Source organism: Anabas testudineus, chromosome 7 (genome assembly GCF_900324465.2).
Source record: "Anabas testudineus chromosome 7, fAnaTes1.2, whole genome shotgun sequence".
In the NCBI taxonomy this organism is placed as follows: Eukaryota; Metazoa; Chordata; class Actinopteri; order Anabantiformes; family Anabantidae; genus Anabas; species Anabas testudineus.
In genome coordinates, this window is record NC_046616.1 from 2771784 (window position 1) to 2790956 (window position 19173).

Here is a 19173-nt window from a genome sequence, read left to right on the forward strand (position 1 = left end):
CTTACATTTGTGGTTAAAACCGTCTCAGCACTAATGAATAAATTAACCTGAACACACTTTGATGATCCTTTAATTCAACTTGTTCAATAATTTGGTTTATTAGTAAAAACCTTTGATTCTAATCGGCCTCAGCTGTACCTGTAATTAGTGCCAATTTAAAAAAATGTAATTAGGTTATCATGCTTGACCAGGATGGCAAACATGGTGTCCGATACACCTGTTCTGACTGGTACCCTCATTACTGTGGGCATGTTAGCATGATGCATTACAGCACAGTCCTGCTGTGCAGTAATTCCTGTACCCTACATCTTAAGTGTTTTTATTGTTATATAACTGGCTTCCACTGACTTCAGTGACAGCTTCATCTGAAAGCCACGACCTGCCTCGTCGGAGTAAAGGACCACTGTTAGCCTTAGTCCACTGTTCTTCATTCTACCTTCAGACATTTCACTTCACATTCACCAACCATCGTCACTGTCCCAGTCACGTAACCCGGAGCTGCTACATGCAGTAGAAACCCCTCTGAATAAAAACAACACAACAACAAAGTAAATTGAGCGTGACCATGAGAGTGCAGGCAAATCTTCAGGGTCAACAGAGGGTCACCCTGTCGATAAGCAGCACTTTGTCCAGTGGAGCCACAACACTGAGAACAGACGTTCATGTGTTCCAACATCCCAAAACCTGTGACCTGTCAATATAGTTTTTAAACTACATACTGTTCAACACCAACACGTCTTGGATAAATGCTGACATATAATCAGAAAAATAAATGTTCTCATAGAATCTGACAGACGAGGTGACGTAGGCACTTATGTTAACAGGTCCTGTTTTACTGATTTGGTTGAACTGCCCCTTTAATGTTTCGATATCTCGCACAGTATGAGATACAGCACATTGTACCACGACAGATTCAGCCTTGAAAATACAAACACAGAAAATGAATGAGTAACAATGCCTCCCTCCTCCTCCACTCTTGTACATCGACTCCACGCAAGTGGAAACCAAGCAGAAGTCTACTTACGTTATATTACGTATCATCCATGGGGAAGAAAGCTTCACACAACACAGACACACTAACCTGTGTATCCTTCATTACCTACCCAAACCGGTGGTCTGCCTCAGGGTACAGGCACAGCTCCCTCCTATCAACCACAACACCTACATACAAAACATACACGCACAGGAGTGCAGTCCACAAGCTGCTGAAACCTGCTGTCACAGCAAATAGACAGCGAGGGAGTGCAGCAAACAACACGGGAGAGAGAGAGAGCAGCAGAAACTACTGATCTTTACACAATAACTGAACTGATATGAGATGACAAACCGTCTGTGGGCTTGTTGAGTGCACTGTGGGTAAATGGAGCAAACATCATCAGTATCAACACAGATTTAAGAAGATTCCACAGGTTATTTAAATGACTTTGCAGACCTCATGTGTGGGGGGTGGGAGGTGGGGGTAACATGGAGCTGTCGTGTCTCCAAATAAGATATATGAGTCCTCAAAGTTGACAAAAAGACAGAAACATGACTTTACTTTAGTGAAGAAGACAGAGGAAAAGAACAATGAGCTGGCAATAGACAGACAGACAGACAGACAGACAGACAGAGACAGACAGACAATACTCCAACCAAGTTCTGTTTTATAGCACAGCATCCAGCTTTAGCCATAACATTTGACAGCAGCCATGTGGAGCCCAACAAGAGTGGCCACTCCACAGAAAGTACACCTGAAGGCCGTGGGATCCCTGTGGGCTCAATCTTCTGTCTTAATTCTACTTATCTATCTGCAGGTTTTAACACCTTCAACCACCACATCTCCTCAGTCGCTACATCATGCAGATTTTTAACATCACAAAGATCAGACCCTACCTTATGGACTGTACTACACAACTCATTGTTCAGATTCTGGTCATATCTCGTCTTGATTTCTGCAACGTCTCACTACCTCTCTGTTACCAGCTGCACCATCAAACCTCTCCAGATGATCTAAATCCAGCAGCACATCTCTAACAGCTAAAAAGGAAACGTTACACCACTCTTCAGCTCTCTGACTTCCTGTAGCTGCTGCATCAGGTTCAAAGCCCTGACCGTTACCTACAAAGTGGTCAACTCAACAGCACCGGCCTACCTGAACTCCCTCATCCCTCTCGCTCACAGCACTCTGCAAGCAAATAATATCTTGTGGTCCCATCACACCACCTCAAAAGATCCCAGGCTAAACTTTTCAGCTTCAAAATCTGCTGAAAACAGAACTCTTCTGAATCTTTCTCTGCACCTAAAACCTAAAAAAATAATAATTCTAATATGAACATAAACGTAAAGCAGCTTTTTCTAGAGCACTTTACTTTAAAGTTTGTCTCCTTGCCTCACATGTTTCCTTGTTTCCTCACTTGTAGCATCTTCCAAATAACTAAATGTAAATGTAATGCGACTCTCTGGCCCTTCACCATCTCAGAGGTCAGAACCGTCAAGACTGTCTCCATGAGTGAATCCACTTATTGCAGTGAATCCTTTGTTGGTGTGACCAGGTCCTTGGGACTAACTTTCCAATTTGCACACAAGATATCTTATACTCTAATAGGAGACCTGCCATGAAATTGGCTGAGCACAGTCATGCTCCCAAGAGCACAAACCCTGTAATTTTAATGACCACATGTCCTGAACCTCCACTAAGTCATTTAAATGTGCAGCGTAAAAGGGGAATTTCGTGTGTAGCAGTTAAACGTCAGTACCCTGCAGTATTATTTCCCGTTATTTTAATAAATACAAAAACGATACATCAATGTTCTTGTTGACAACGTAACTTTGCTGTGACAGCAGCAGCCTCTGCTTCTTAACGGTGTGACTGAAGCTGTTCATGTTGAATTCTGCTGTTGTGATGCAGATGTTTCTAAAGGTGCCTGGTTAAACAGAAGGAGCAGGGATTTCCCTGGTACCAGCGAGGAGGTAAAATGCAGACTGTGTTTCCTCAGGCCAAAGTGGAAAGAATGGTTCTGAAATATGAAGAAAACAATCCTGGGTTCCTAGAAAAGTTCCTGAGGCGTACATGCAGTATGAAAGCATGAAGGGGCTGTGAGTTATTCAGGATGTAGAAAGCTTCATGTCCAGTGTGCTAGGATGAATGTTTCTACAAGTAAAACCCTGACCTGTAGGGTTTGTCGCATCTCATCCTCTTTGTTTCCTTTCAGCTTTCTATTCATTTATCAATATAAAGCATTAAAAAAAATGTAAAAATGCAGTTAGACATAAAATCTAATGCAGGTACCAACAAGTTTACAGCACTCGAAACCTAAAGCTCTCACTCAGAACATCAGAACATCGTGATCAGATGATACAGTGAAGAAACTACAGAGATGTCGAGATGAGATGATGCTGGAAGCGTTCATCAAATGTCAGACCATTGTAAATAATGGAATCAAACATAGGTTCAATTCAAAATAATAGGCCACAAACTGTGTAATCATTTGAAACGTGTTTGGCACATACAATATAAAACCAAACCAAACCAACCTGTACTAGGTGGTTTGGATCGACTAAATCCACCACAGGTGGGCGGAAAACTGAAGTTCACTGATGGAAAAGTGTAAATCTAACAAGCGAGTCAACAGTTGAAAGCACACAGGAACTAACATGAGCTGAAACACATTTAACAACATTCAAGGCCAAAGTCATAACTGTGCTCAACGTTCTGAGGACAAAAGATAAACTGCTTGTCTCAGATTTGAACGAGCAGAAGAACTGTAACCACTGTATTTTACTTTAATGTTGGTCCTGAATCATCACTGAGGTTTGGTACTGAGCTGAGTCGAGCTAACATCCATCAGATTAGTCCAAAGAGATTCAAAGAGCTCACAGCCAACCTCCATTTTGTTCTACAGAAGACGCTCAACCTCATCTAACAGGTTCCACTGGATCCTGTGTGTCTGTGTCTACGCAGCATTAGGAGTTCCACTGTCAGTGGGAGACTTAAAGGGGGATTTGAGAATGAAAGTAGAGTAGATTGACTCACTGTCCTCTCCAGGGCAGGGCATGCCAGGCTGCTCCGGGACGCTGGGGAAGACTGCAAAACAGAAAAATATTACCAATGTAATGGATGTGTGAGATGAAATGCACAGGTCAGGAAAAACAAAACCCCGAGGGCCTAATAAAAAGCCTCGCCCCGTCGAAGTAAATTGATTGAACAGCAGCAGCATCAGTTCACAGCAGTGACACTAACGACTAGCGAGCAGCTCGAGAAGGAAACGATCTCACTCCAGATGAATTTTTCCACCATGCGTGGAGACTGTATGTAAATATTCAACTGTGTTCACAAAAAATTCTGCACAAAGAAAATCAAGGAAAGCTCTGATTCTTCAATGTAAAGGTGCTGGTTAAGTAACAATTGGCTGCATTCGTCCCACACATCATTATGTGTGAGGCTGTGATTTGACCATTGTATAAGAACAGACAGAGACGATGTGCTTGGTAACATCGTCATGAGGAACAAGAAGGTGAGAAGACAGATTATTCCACAACAGATCATTGTCGCACTCAGCTGTACAGAAATTGATCACAAAGAAAAAATGCAGGATGTGTTAAATTTCCACTGATTTGAGTCTTTATTGCTCTGAGATCTAGATATTTTCAAAACTTAAATCATCAGCTGATGGTTTAACTGAATGTTTTATAGAATGTCTGTAGCCTGTTTAGTTGAACCTCTTTTTGAACTAATATATAACGAAGTGAGGACAAATTGTAAAGGTGTTCAGACACAAGTGCAGAACTCTTTGTATATATTCTAATATTTCTAAGCAGATAAAAGCGTCCAGATCTTCGTTTGATGACTGTTTTTTCTTTCTAAAATTAAAGTGAACTCACCATGCAGCAACAGTCCAGATCTCTTGGTTCGACTGTGAATACGAAACGCCTCCTCCAACTCCATCTGAGACGAGATGGTGCAAGGGTCCCCTACACACACACACACACACACACACGCACACACACACACACACACACACACACACACACACACACACACACACACACACACAAATAATGTAAGTCTATCATGCTTTTTCTAATATAGATTCATTAAACCTCAAGTGTTTCTACCAAAATTTGTATTTCAGCAGTGGATTACTGATTTTTTTTTATATAAGATAAGATGAAAGACAAAACTCAGTTGACCTACCACTCTGCTGTGGAAAGAGTCACACAGACTGTGTGGGGAAACATTATAGATGGAGATTTGAAGTATGTTCAAATTTCCAGTTTCACCCACACAGTGAGGTTCAGGGTGAAACAGAGTCCTTCGTCCTTCTCAGACTCATTTATTGTATTTGAATCATTTATAGAGGCCTGAAGAAATAAACCCACATTCCTCGTGTTTCGTTCACATCATCACAGTGTTGTGAGCTGTGAGCAGGTGACTCGACACTGTGCCTCAGTGCATCCTGCAGAAACACAGACAGCACTGCGAAGCTCCCTGTGTGACTGCTGCTGTCCACATCGCAGGAGACATTGTTGGTCTTGGAAGCAGATTTGTCCAGTGTGGGCATCGGGGTATGAACACAAAACAGTGCAGTGACTTTTAGACTGGCCCAAAGCCCAGGACACGGACTTTCTGGCCACCACTCTGCATTTTTGGGCCAGAGTTTAGCAGCTGCTCACAAGGACGCAGCAGGCGTCTCCAGGATGAGACAGAGCACAGAGACTAATGTGCAGGATTTGACTGCGAGGCACACCCACCTTCATCATCGATCCACTTGAGCGTGATGGGCTGCTGCTTGGTAACGCTGCACATAATTCTCACCTCCTCACACAACTCCACAAAGGTTACTGTGGCAGCCAAGTCTGCGATCAACATGTCCCTGAAAACACACCCAGACACAGAAAGAGGGAAAATGTCAAGATTGAGTCATTTCATCCAAGGAGCACAGATCAGGACGTCCCTCAGCGGAGTAAAGATACGAATAAAGTAGAACGTTTCCTCACTGAGTCGATGAAACACTCACTGAACACTGAGAGTTCAAACTAATGGAAAACATTAAAGAGGCTCTGCACTGATTTTTTTAGTGCGTCTCCAGACAGTGAAAGCAGATGAGCGTGAAAGTTTATTTTTGACCCTGGAAATATTTTGGCTAAACTCTCTTGCCAAAATGTTTCCACAGATGGTGTTCTCACCATCCCACGTTGAAAACACCAGGTCCTTATTTCAGGTTATCATTATTTGTGAGATGTCTTGTGTTGTTTTGGAGACCACACTCCAAAGAAAGCGTGGAGGTGTGAACTCATGAAACATGCTGTTGAGTCACATTATCGGAAGTGAAGCATGCAGTGTTCCTGATGAGCAGCGCTCAGCCTCTGTTTCTTTGATTATTTTTATCTACAGTGGCAAAAAAAACTATGTGAACCTTTTAGAATTTAATGTTTTCTTCATTAATTTGTCATAAAACGTGATCTGATCTTAATCTAAGTCAAGAGTATTAACAAATATAATGTGGCTAAAATAATAACACAAAAGAAAGAAAGAAAGAAAAACTGATTTATTGAGAATAACCATAAAAATCTCACAGTGTTGAAAAATATGTGAACCCTTTAAAGATGTGCCTCAGAAATGTTAATTGAAATCAGGTGTTATCATAAGTTAGAAAAATTAGTTTGGAGCTGTGGACTAGAGACACTGCTACTGACAAAAACCATTCGAACTTTTAGAGTTTGCTCTGCACAAGAAGAATATGTTAGTGAGAGCCATAACTAAACAAAAGGAGCTTTCAGAGGATCTATGAGCAAGAATTTTTTATTTACGTAAAGCTGGAAAGGGTTAGAAACTCACCAGTGAACACTTAGGCAAACAATCTACAAATGGAGACTGTGGGACTGAGGGAACTGGCTAACATCTGTCAACCAGTTATTAATTCTATAGGTTCACATACTTTGTTTGTGGAACAAAGTAATGGTTGTTCCCCAAAAATGATTTTAGTCTCATTATATTTTTTTTATATTCTTGACTTAGATGAAGATCAGATCATGTTTTCTGACAAATTAATGCAGAAAACCAGGAAATTCCAACAGGTTCACATACTTTTTTTTGCCACTGTAGACTGTCTCTTCCAAAAGATTCACTGCCTCAGTAAAGATGCATGACTGTGCCAAAACCAGAAGTCTGTTTCAGTCCATGTACTGTGTTTGTGTTTATAGTGATGATAATATGTGTTTTAATGACATCGCTGAGTCCTCACACTTATCTCATTATCTAAATAATAATAACCTCCTCACCTCCTCTGATTCCTGCTTTTTGTTAATAGTATGTATGAAATCATTAAATGATGTGAAACACCAACAATTATGAACCAAAACAACTAATAATAATCGGCTGAATTTCTTTTCTCACATCTCAGAATTAGAGAAAGAACATATGTTATTTCTGGCTGTCACCTAGTTTGCCATAGTAATATTTTGGCACCTTGAATATAATACAGATATTTTTACCAGCAGTAGATGGTTATCCAAACCTCTGAATACTTTTTAATGACCTCGATCACCAGAGCACAGGTTACATAGAGACAACAGCGGTAAAAACTAGAGCAGCAGTACTACTGCAGGTGTAGTAGAAGAAGAAGTAATAATATCTGAAGCTCTAATTAAAAACTGCACTTAGTGTTGGATGATGTCTGTGGAAGAAGCACGACACGTCTACAGTGAAACAGAAGACGGGACGATAACTGGTGGAGGCTGCGAATCCACCGTCCTGCATAAGACAGAGTTTTAAAAAAAATCAAGGGGATCACAGAAATAAACAGAAACATTTAGATCAGTACAAACAGAACGGAGGCTCAGACGGTTCAGTCAGACTGAAACACGGAGCAGAAAACAGGAAGTACAAAGTCACGGCCTTCAAACACCCTTATCAGTGGATGAATAAGTTAAATAAGGGTGTTTCAGCACCGACACTGCTGCAGGTTCCTATGATATGAATTCATATTCAAATGAAATGAAATGAATGAAGAAACACGTCTGAAACGAGTTACTGTAAACAAACATCATCATCAACATGCTGAGCACAGGTCGGACAGGTTCCTGTGTGTGTGTGTGTGTGTGTGTGTGTGTGTGTGTGTGTGTGTGTGTGTGTGTGTGTGTGTGTGTGTGTGTGTGTGTGTGTGTGTGTGTGTGTGTGTTCATGTGTTTGTTGGACTCTGACAAGGTGGAGCAGAGACAGCCGGCTTCCCAGCAGGCAACGCTCTACATGGGTCAATGTGGGATGAAGTCAAACAAAACACACACACACACACACACACACACACACACACACACACAGATCTGTTTGACTCAGTCTCATATATTAAACACGATGTGTGTGATTATGGAAAAACCATAAAATAAAAAGTAAATTTACTTTTAATTTTGTGAGTGAATCATATTTTATCACTTCCTCTTATTCTGCCTCTCACATTTAATCAATACAACACGAACGTAAAGCTTAACGACCTCCTGCAGCACTTTGATTTAATTAAACACAATAATTAAACCAAACGCTGCGTCCTTAAAGAGTCTATCTGTGGATGACCTTTGAACTACTGGGTGAGTGAATATCCTCACACTCGCCGCACTCAGGGATCGGCCGTGTTCAAGAGCATAAACCTGCATAATAACCTGTTGAACTTTGAACCCTCTAATCAAAATATTTCTGTCACCTGTAGCTCAAACACTGTGGAGCTGACGTGTGCAGCGCTTGTGTTGCTCTTGATAACACACACACTGCGTCACCAGGTACACACCTGCAGCCTATTAAACTATTTATTATTATTATAATAATTATTATGAACTATCATTTTCACTCTTAACTTAAAATAGGAAACTCCATTAACACTAAATAAAGGAAAAACAACATAAAGGTAAACTGATTAATTCCTAAATGTCTTGCAGAGCTGTGAGAGTCTCACATCTAATGATTGATGATTGTTTGATCTGTATATTAACACTGCTCACTTTACAACAGTACAGGTTTATACTCAAACTTCATAGACCCACAGCATCTTACAGACCCTGAACGTCTCATCTCAGCAGATTTGTTGTAGTTTTAGTCGTGTCCAGGTTTCTGAGCAGCTCTCTCTCCGTGTCCAAACAACAATAACTTCATATTAATTGTTCTGTTCGGATTAATTCTATCTGGGGAAACTCCTCCTTGGAAGGAAGGAAGCAAACAGGGAGAGAAACACAAATTAAACCTCTCAGATCCTGATCCCCAGGAGCTCTGTTCTTCATTCTCTCTCTTTCTCTCTTTTATTATTTTAATTCTTTATTCCTTTGTTATTTTTTCCTCCCTCCGACTCACATGTTAAATCCAAATGCACTGATCCTCCTGTTAATGATAATAATAATAATGTTTCTGTCTTTATGTTGTTGGTTTTTCTGCCTCTTGGCTTCTTGTGGCTCATATGTGAGCGGAGCTGGTGGATTCCTTCATGGACAAACACACAACTACAGTAAATATCTGAATGTTAAAAAGGAGGCTGGATGTTTATTAACACACGGTCTCGTTCAGAGGGGCCAAGTCTTAAGGGGCCACATCACCGACCAGCCCCTGTTTACACACTTCTCTAAAAATACTGAACCAAGCTGACAGTTGTGACCTAATTTAGAGTTCTGATTAAGTTCTACAGCAGCAAACCGGAGTCACAGCACTTCTCTGACATTCACAGCAATGTGCCAACGATTAAAACTCAATCAGGTCCAACAGCAGCTAATGTTCACTGTTCCTGCTGCAGACATATCAGATATTATTTCTGATCTCACGATCACGAGGTGTCAGTGTACTGTGGACCCGGCACTGTTAATTCAACTAGGTCTGAGATCATTAATCAATTAGTCAGTAAACAGGATATAATTAATAACATTAATATTGCATTACGTGAAGTAACATCAGTAAACTCCTCCGTCACGTCCTCCCTGTGTCTCAGCAGATAAATAACAAGTCACCTCACAACTGAACTGCGAAGGACGTGAACGTCTCCGATTATTTAGAGAAAGTTTCCATTACATTGTTTCTCCACCAGAGATCACTGACAGGTGGATTTATAGACTGGAAACGATCCAACTCACTACTCACTGATCACAGTTCTTTACATATCAATTATAATTAAAAACTCTTGTTCATCATTTCCTGAAACTGATCATCAGTCTCGATCCTGTTACATGAACAAGTGTAATAAAAATCATATAAATAACATACTTTTGTTTTAACACATTAAGCCAACAGAAGACGCCGCTCTGGGCTCTGTGAAGTTGAAATGCATCGCATGCAAATTAAAAACAACGTCGAGCTGCCACGAAGTCTAAAACTGGAAAAACCTTAAACTGCCAACTCTATATTTGCTCTGCTATTATTTTTAAAAATGCCAAATAAACTAAATCAGCTGAACATTATTACAAACTGAGACCTTTGGTTGTTGCCTGGTGAAGTCGGTCATGACACCTGTCAAATCTAGAAACTATTCCAGTGTAATAATGAACTGAGTTGTTATAATAATTTAAGTCATCTGCAGCTTCCAGGTGTTACAGATGTTAAACTAACACTGTGATACTAAATATATTTAAATCAGCCTCCAACATGCTTCATACGTTGGCAACAAAACCACACACAGTGCTTCAGCTGCTGAGGTGAAGAACAATAGGTTCAGTTTGTCCAAGTTAAACTTATTCCCAAAGGGAACGAAGCCACAACGTGAAGTCGAGAGATGAGGCAGAAAAAAGGAATCAGTGTGTTTATTCAGGTGCAGAGATAGAAGTCAAACTGAGATTTAAAGTTTGTTAAATGATGAGTTCAGTGACACAGTAACTGTGGATACAAACATTCAGTCATTAACTGCCTCACTGTCTCATTATATTAAATATTAATCTAAATGTTAGAGTTCAGGGTAAATGATGAAAGATATATCAAAGATTTGACGTTTCTAGAACCAACTGGTTTATATTAGATGTTCTGTAACGTTTTAATAGAAATAAATAAATAGAAATAAAAAGCAGAGGGCCCAGACCAACCAACTAGTGACTACAGAGCTTCAGCAGCATTGAACGCAGCACCAGACAACACAGATATAAAGTTACAGGTTAATAAAGTTTCAGGTTAATAAAGTTTCAGGTTAATAAAGTTAGATATTTATAAAGTTACATATTTATAAAGTTACATATTTATAAGTAAATCAGTAATTTATTCCTAAAATGATCCGTTTTCAGTGACGTAGTCCGGTACAGGTGAGTTTCAGGTGTGCAGGTGTCACCGACCTGCAGCAGCACGACGAGGCCACACTTTGACCCGTAACCCCCCCACACCTGCAGCCAGGTGAGCTGCGGTCGGACACTCACCCACAGAAGTGCGCTTTGATCTTCACCAAGCCGGAGTCCGGGTCCGGGACGGACCCGTTGGACGCGGGCGGCTGCATCATCGCTCGGTTCGGTTTCCCTCACAACGAACCGGACACGAACCGGACACGACCCGAACTGACCGAGGCCTCACGTCGGAGGACGGAAGTCGACATAACCCGGTGCGAAGCAGCGTTTGGTTCGACTGGACCGACTCGAAACTTGTGGAGCTTCTTCCAAGTTTCTCCTCAGACATCACAGGGTCGCTGCAGGAGGCGTCAAGGTGTCTGCACGCACGTCACAGCTTCCGGCGTCACCTCCTGCAATAAAACCAGCGCCGGTTCGGCTGCAGCGCGGGGCTTTTATTTTGAAAGGGAACTCTGTTAAGCTTGATGGGAACCTGTGGAGAACTTGACAGATCATGGTGACTGATCCAAATTCACCTGTTCTGTTCGAACTGTGCAGAGTGAAAGTACAGGAAGTACTGCAAGTACAGGAAGTACTGCAAGTACAGGAAGTACTGCAAGTACTGGGTACTGCAAGTACTGGGTACTGGTACTTTTATGTAGTATTATTTTCTGTGTACTGTGTCTATTTTCCAGCCTTATTTCCGTCCACTCTTTAATTGTGGATCTCCACTAGACGTGTTTGTTTTTAAAATCTAATGATTTCTTGTGTTTTAATTAAAGTTCATGAAGAACTCTACAGACTGAGACCAGGTGGAGGCAGGTTGGTGTTTTTAAGGCCTTCAATAAAATAATGTGATTGTTGAGCGACCTCTGCTGGTTGAACCACGGTGGAGAAATATTCTAGTTAATTAATTTTATAAAACCAGAAAAAACTGGTATTGTTTATAAAAGATATAATATGATCTATAAAATATGTCCCATTTATAAGAACATATATATGAAGCAAAATTACTTTCCTATCTTTTACTTTAGTTATATGTGGATTGAAAATAAAGAAGAAGTTTGTGCAGGTGCGATAAAAAGCTAAAAAAAAAAGGAACACATTAAATAAAAAGACATTTTAAAACAACAACAGAACATATACATATAAATAACAGTTTGGGGAGTTTTTCCTGGTGTGATTTAGATGGTTAACTTAATTTATTATTCATATTTACAAATCCGAATTAATTCATGTACAAAACTGCTAAATAGTATTTAACTAGAAATAAAACACAGTTTGTGAAGAGTAAACTGATTCGTTTTGTAACTTAGCAGATAAACAAATTAACGTTTCCCCATTGCATTAATAAAAAGTCTCATCGTGTTTGTTGTTACTAGTTAGTTGATAAAAGCAATTTATTCATTTATATTAAACTCCGAACGTGTCAATAGTGGCCAGAAAAAGTAAGTGAACTATTACAGAATCACAATATTTCTAAGATGATAAAACACAAAGAGTTCTGATCCTTCATGTCTTTATTGAACATGAAATAACATCTACAAATGATGATGGAAAAAGTAACGGAGACAGTGAATAGCTGAACCACTTTTAACATCAATATGCTCAACTAAGGTTATAAGTTTTGCTATAAACTGTGCGAGGCACTGGTCCTCTAGTTACATTACATGCTGATATTCCCCCTTTACATTACACCCACAGTCCAGCAGCAGAAAACATTTTCATGAAACATGATGTTCTGTTCTGTTAGAGAGGAAACTATAGATCCACTCTCCTTCCAGCAGCAGTCTGAAATGTCTATACCTGAACTGTTCGACCTGATTCTTTACTGCTTCCATCTCACTAACAGGCTGCTGGGTGAATAGTATTTACAATGTTCAATTCAAACTAAAAAGAGTTTCTGCTTTATCTCTAAACAGAGTTTCTAATGGATAACATGGTTTGAGTTAAAGTATTTGTAGGTGTTCTTTGACCTCATGTTCCTCTGAACACCGGAGCCCAGTTGTAAAGTGGTCTGATGTTACTTGAACCTACACAAACTTTAACTTTAAAATCTAATATAAAAAGATGAATAAATGAAGCAACTTCTCAGAACTTCACATCCAAACAGCAAGAAACAGATTTGACTGAACCACTGTCCGAGTTTTACGATTGAGGTTCAATAAAGTTTGAACCTTTCAATGGAGAAATGTTAATATCAACACAATCAAGTAAACAGTGTCTGTGCTCGGACAAATACTAACTCTGGAACATAGTTTGAAATAGACCTCGGTGGTTTTTGACTACAATTCAACAAAACCACTAAAAAATTGGCAGAAAACATTTCAACTATGATAAAATGTTGTCTACATGAAATCTTTTTTAAAGAGTTAAAGTTCTTTTCTTCCTTCTGACATAGTAAATTACACATGCTATTACAGCAAATAACAATAAAATGGACATCACAGTTATTGTTGTGATAATCTTTGTCCTTGAACTGTGTTCTCCACATTCAGCATCCGTTGAAGTTGTTCCTGGTTTTAGCAGCTGAAGGTTTTTTGTTTCACATCTGAAATGACAGAGAGATGTTTTTCGTCTTTAGTCTGTTGTCCAGAATGTTGAGAAGAAGGAGAAATAGAAAAAGCAGAGAAAGTTGCTGTTAAGTTTCCAGTAGTGGAGAAAAACGTCTCTGCTCAAGTTTTGTTAAATGCATCTGATGATTCAGTCTGTTAGTGTCAGAGTTCAGGGATCTGCTGCACTGTCATTAGACTGTTTTGTAAAGCTCATCATTTGAACTCCGTCTTCTGGATGATGTCCTTCTTCGTTTGACCTAAAACAAAAAATATAAACGTCAGTGAAAATTCTTAGTTGTCCAGGAGAAGTTAGCAAAAAATAAAGTCCAGTTTCCATGACTCAACTTATATATTGTAAGAAATAAAAACAATAAAAACATCTTAATAAATCAAAAACCATAGAATGTTTGTTGTCAACACAGAAATCTTACCTGTGACCTTTGGTAGACTGTTTTTTCTTCCAAATGAAAAAAATAATTCCAGATAAGATTAAGACAATAAATAAAACAGACAAGGGAACAATTATCCCAATTATTGTCTTATTTGAACTGTGTTCTCCACATTCAGCATCCGTTGAAGTTGTTCCTGGTTTTAACAGTTGAAGGTTTTTTGTTTCACATCTGAAATGACAGAGAGATGTTTTGTCCATTTCTAGGATCTGTGTGAATTTACTGCTGCTGTAAGAAACCAGGTTTGTCCACGACTGATGTGAAGCTTCACTTACTGTGTGTGTGGTCGACAAGATGGAAATGTTCCATCTGAAAATGATCCATCACTGCAGTCAGAGCACACAGAGTCTGTGGAGGCTGTTCCTGGACACACACAGGTTACACAGTCACTTTAAACCAGTTCAGTTTATTGAAGTCTGTAAAGACTCAGAGAGCTGTGTGTCCTCACACCTTAATTAGGTACAAACCAACAAGTCAAATCTCACAGTCAACATAAGAAAACCAACCTTTCTGACTGATGTACTGTCCTGGTTCACATCTTCTGTGTTTCTCTGCTGATTCACATCCGTTATCTGAAGGCTCCACACAGTAAAATCCTTCCTGTGGTTCACAAACTGCATCAGATGTTGTTGTACACGAAGTCTTTATCTTCAGACTGTGGTCTAAAAGCACATGGAAGTCACACATGAAGGTATAAACCAGCAAGCTACCGGTCAAACTAGATAAACTAGAAAAAGTGAAGGTTACACTTAAGTAGCTGTGGAGATTCACATATTTATGTAAAAACTACCTGTTGTAATATTAAAGGTGTTAAAGTCTCTAAATCTCAGCTTACTCTAATAACTACGTCTCTCTTGAAAATGAGATCTGGAATAATTAGGAATGATTAACATAAATCTACCTGCACCACAGTGGGAACATGAAAAACAATATTTAAGTCCAGTAGGTTGATTGTTGTAGGTTCCCTCCAAACAGGGGACACAGGAAGTGTTCCTGGACTCTGTACAGTCGGTTTGAACTCGACTTCCTGTTGAAAAGAAAAAAATATATATAATTAACATCAGAGTAACAAAGATGTTTGTAGAGTGAATTGTCTCTTTACCATCAAGTTGGATCTTACCAGCATCACACATGGAACAGCACAGATTTCCTGTCTGATACTGTTCTTTATGACATGTGAGTGTTTGTCCACTGAAAACCTTCATCACCAGAATCTGTGAGAAGACGAACAAAAACTGATCTGAGTGACTCCAGCAGAGAAAGATCAACTTAAAGAAAAGACAAACAGAAACACGTTATTTCGATATTTATTTACCAACCATGAGCCTCTAAACCAGGGGTCTCAAACTCACTTTACCTGGGGGCCTGAAGCAGAGTCTGCGTGAGGCTGGACCGCATCAGGTTTTCCACAAGAAAAACGTTTCTTCTCAAATCTCTTTATTATATGTTTTAATACAAAATAAATCAAAACATTTAAAAAATATAAATCAGTAATAAATAAATAAAATAATAATAATAAAAATAATAATAATTAGATTCCTCTAGTCAGCAACTATATGTGGTTTCTTCAGTCTTCTATATCTGCTGTATTCAGATTTAAATGTCTGTATTAACAGTTCTTTAACCTTTAACCTTCTTCTGAACATGAATTGAACATTGAAGAACATCAGCTGTTCTAATTCTCTTATCTTCTCTTTTCTGCTAGAGATTTAGTTGAGCCACATTTGTCTTGATGGAAGAAGCAGCTGAGACCCTCAGTGTGGTTTAAAGATGATCCTCAGTAAGTCTGGACCTGGTCTTGGAGTTCAGAGAAGTTGGAGGTCACTTCTCTCAAAAACTGTAAATAGCGCGATGCAAATAAAAAAACAATGACCTACAAATAACGGTGCGACCCTCTAATCGGTCCGGGTTACCGGGGACTGTTATTGCCGTTGGACAGGTGTCTCTATGTGACTGCAGACTACATGAGGCTGCAGTGAGTTCCTCACTTTTCTTTTAAGCCGCCGCGAACGCATCACTTTGACTCATAATGTCCCGCTGGGCAGAAACTTAAAAATACTTTTTTTTGAAGTGTTGTGAACGCAGCACTGGGACGAACGTCATAGAAACTTCATAGAAACGAGGCTGAAAACTCTCCATGGCAACGCTGCTGTCACTCATCGAGAAATGTTTCTCTGATTGGATTAAGGCCGATGTCCCGCCCCCGAGACCCATTTACCCCACCGTGATTGGTTGGTTCGTTCAGCTCCGCACTAACATTAAACTTTAATCTGAAGGTGGGGGCCACAAATTATCATCCCGAGGGCCGCAGGTTTGAGACCCCTGCTCTAAACTTACTGCAGTAAAGTCACAGTTCATCAGTTTCCACACAACAAATAACATCTTTCATCAAAACAGCATCAACATTTATTCTAATGGATCAAATCTCCACTTTGTATAATTCTACACATTATGTAAACTGTGTTGTTTAAAATCAGTTTTTTTGACAGGGACAGAATCAGAGCAGATGAACGATGAATGATGCTTAGAGGTTTTTAGGATCATTTAAAGATTTTACCAACAGAGAAGCAGCTGTCAAACGTCTTCTGAACGTCATTTTAAAGAGCAGGTTTGCCGTGTGGGAAAAGGTGAATTATATCATCATGAAGAACACCACCTGGAAACAGGAAGAAATCATATACAACTGCACCAGTCAACAGGAAACCTGGTCACTGAGGGGAAGAGGTTAATGAAAACCTGCTAACTCTGATTTCTGCACAGTTTGAACCTGCTCTGACCGGATATAGCTCTGCTTTGTTGACCCTTGATAGTTTCTCTTTCATTTTGACTCACCGCCTCTTGACGCTGGTGGTGTTGGCTCAGATTTCTCTGTTCAAGGTTCAAATCACTTCAGATTTCTTCTTTTCTTAAGTATAATCAAATAAATCAATAACAGAAACTGTAGAAATCGATCCGTAAACACAGATCACCACACCAACTGAGCACCACCCGCCCCTCCACGTCCTGTTTAATATAATGGAGAGTAATGATTCACACCCAAACTCTAATGTTCTCAGAGGAGAAGCTTTCTGTGTGGGCGTCGATCGGCATTTAGTAAAAACCTTCAGAGACGGGAAATGTGTCTCATAAAAGACAAAGACAGAGCAGACGAGGCTCCTTCGAGGAGCTGATCCTCTCTGTTGTTGTTTATGCAGATAAACAGTTCAGACACTTACCGTCTCTGCTGGTGTCTGATCTGCTGACTCTCAGAGACGTTCAGTTCTGAACGCTGCTGTGTCCAATCATGTGAAAGATTTCAAGAGCTGATTATCAGATCATGAATTAGTCAGAAACACCTGACAACTGCGTCTTCAGCATTTCCTGTTCTGAGCAGTTCTCAGCTGTGGTTAAGGCATCAGCTGTTCTTCTGTTGAAATGAGTGACACATAATGTTTTGTTATATTTTATTTGTATTCTAGTTAAGACTGACTATTTACTGTTTCTTTTAAAGCAGTTTTTCTGTCTCCATTGTTATAGACAAACACAGGATGTGGCCTTGAGCCAGGGGATTTTTTTACTTTCACTTTACTGTTTGTGCTTCATTCTGCTCCTGCTCTGATTGTTTCTGCAGAATATCCAAACACACTGACTCAGTGCTGACGTGAGCATTGTCAGTTTCCTGAGTACAAAAACAGTTTGATCATATGTTTCTTCTGTTTTAATATGTAGAGAATTGTCTCACCCTTTCTTCCTTTTTAGCAACAGGATAAAATCTTTTTCATTTGTTCTTAACACTTTAAAAACGTGAAACAGTCCTCACACTGACATATTGTACTTTGAATATTTCACTAATAATAATCCATAATGCCATTTGTAATAATTATAATAACTGATACTGCTTTAAGTCGTCTACACGTCCCATCATTTATTTTGCTAAATAATACATATTCTATAGTATATTCTGGATTTAGCTGTTTTAATCTTGCACTCTTTCATAAATCTCAGGTTTGCTCTTAGATAAAGGCTCAATCCCTAAAATATGAGACAGACGTATTAAAAACAGTTTTGCTCATTCATGTGCAGCACATTAAATAATCTCTTCTGTGTGTGTCTGAGAAACATCTGTGTTACCAAGTGAAAAAAATAAACCCTAATGAATCAGCAATGGTTTGTTCCAGAGTCACATGTCCAACATCACATGATGGAGGGAGAGTTGAGGACAATAGAATAAGTCTCTCTACTGTGAGTTGATCACAGTCATGTAGTGAAGGTCCTAACACAGCTGTAATGTCGACTGTGTTACCAGTGTTAACCTATTTAACACCTGATTAACATCACTGACAATGTTTTTATGTTATTGTCATCATTCATAGTCACATCACATCATATGTTGTTAACTAGATAATAATTACAAAGAAACACGATTTACCTCAGAAGGAATAAACATAACTGAGGAAATGTGAGTTACCTGATATGAAACAGAGTGATTTGGGTTTTAGGGACAAGTGTTGACCTGCTGTGAGAAGCAGAACCAGCACAGAGATCAGCGTGAAGCTGCTGGTCCTGAAAAACAAAGTATGAAGATGAAACACAATCATTAGCTGGATGAGTTGGGAAAGTGTCGCCGTAGAGAGAAGTCAGCTGTTGTAATGTAATTCGACTGTGGCCCCCAACTCATTTTTGGATCAGTGGGATCTGATGTCATTCTTAAGTTGATTAAGGAGTTTTCTGAACTATGTGTGTCCACGGTCCGTGATTAGTTCAAATAAAGAAGACTCGTTTAGAGTTTCAGTCTTTTCCTGATCATAAAGATCTGGTCTGAACTTCATGCTGAAGTTGATGAGTGAGCAGATTTCATAGCGCTGAAGAAGCATTGTCACCATATTAACTTTTTGTTTTCCACTAAGGAGTTCTCCATGTCTGTAAAACCTCAACTGATC

The 19173-nt window shown here is 39.5% G+C and overlaps 2 protein-coding genes across 5 annotated transcripts in view; both read right to left on the reverse strand.

Moving 5' to 3' along the window:
* Positions 1 to 11827, reverse strand: part of prkcz (protein kinase C, zeta) — an 84693-nt gene extending 72866 nt beyond the window's left edge. The window contains exons 1-4 of the mRNA XM_026368909.2: positions 11347 to 11827; positions 5731 to 5852; positions 4861 to 4950; positions 4013 to 4063 (exon numbers count right to left, since the gene is read on the reverse strand). Coding sequence (XP_026224694.1) covers positions 4013 to 4063; positions 4861 to 4950; positions 5731 to 5852; positions 11347 to 11426 — 343 coding nt within the window. The 5' untranslated portion in view covers positions 11427 to 11827. The remainder of the gene's footprint in view (positions 1 to 4012; positions 4064 to 4860; positions 4951 to 5730; positions 5853 to 11346) is intronic.
* A 925-nt stretch (positions 11828 to 12752) lies between these two features.
* LOC113167940 (tumor necrosis factor receptor superfamily member 5-like) lies at positions 12753 to 18787 on the reverse strand. 4 transcript variants are annotated; one of them, XM_026368920.1, is made up of 9 exons: positions 18702 to 18787; positions 17470 to 17660; positions 16812 to 16910; positions 15375 to 15468; positions 15156 to 15281; positions 14761 to 14916; positions 14530 to 14617; positions 14237 to 14425; positions 13808 to 14062 (listed from the first exon to the last, which is right to left on the reverse strand). In XM_026368920.1, exons 3-9 carry the CDS (start codon positions 16848 to 16850, stop codon positions 13975 to 13977), a joined length of 780 nt encoding a protein of 259 aa, XP_026224705.1. In that variant the 5' UTR covers positions 16851 to 16910; positions 17470 to 17660; positions 18702 to 18787; the 3' UTR covers positions 13808 to 13974. The 4 variants fall into 4 exon arrangements, with proteins under 4 accessions (XP_026224707.1, XP_026224705.1, XP_026224704.1 ...); XM_026368919.1 differs by lacking the exon at positions 18702 to 18787 and having other exon boundaries at positions 17470 to 18010; XM_026368921.1 differs by lacking the exons at positions 17470 to 17660; positions 18702 to 18787 and adding an exon at positions 17087 to 17456.
* Positions 18788 to 19173: the final 386 nt, after the last annotated feature.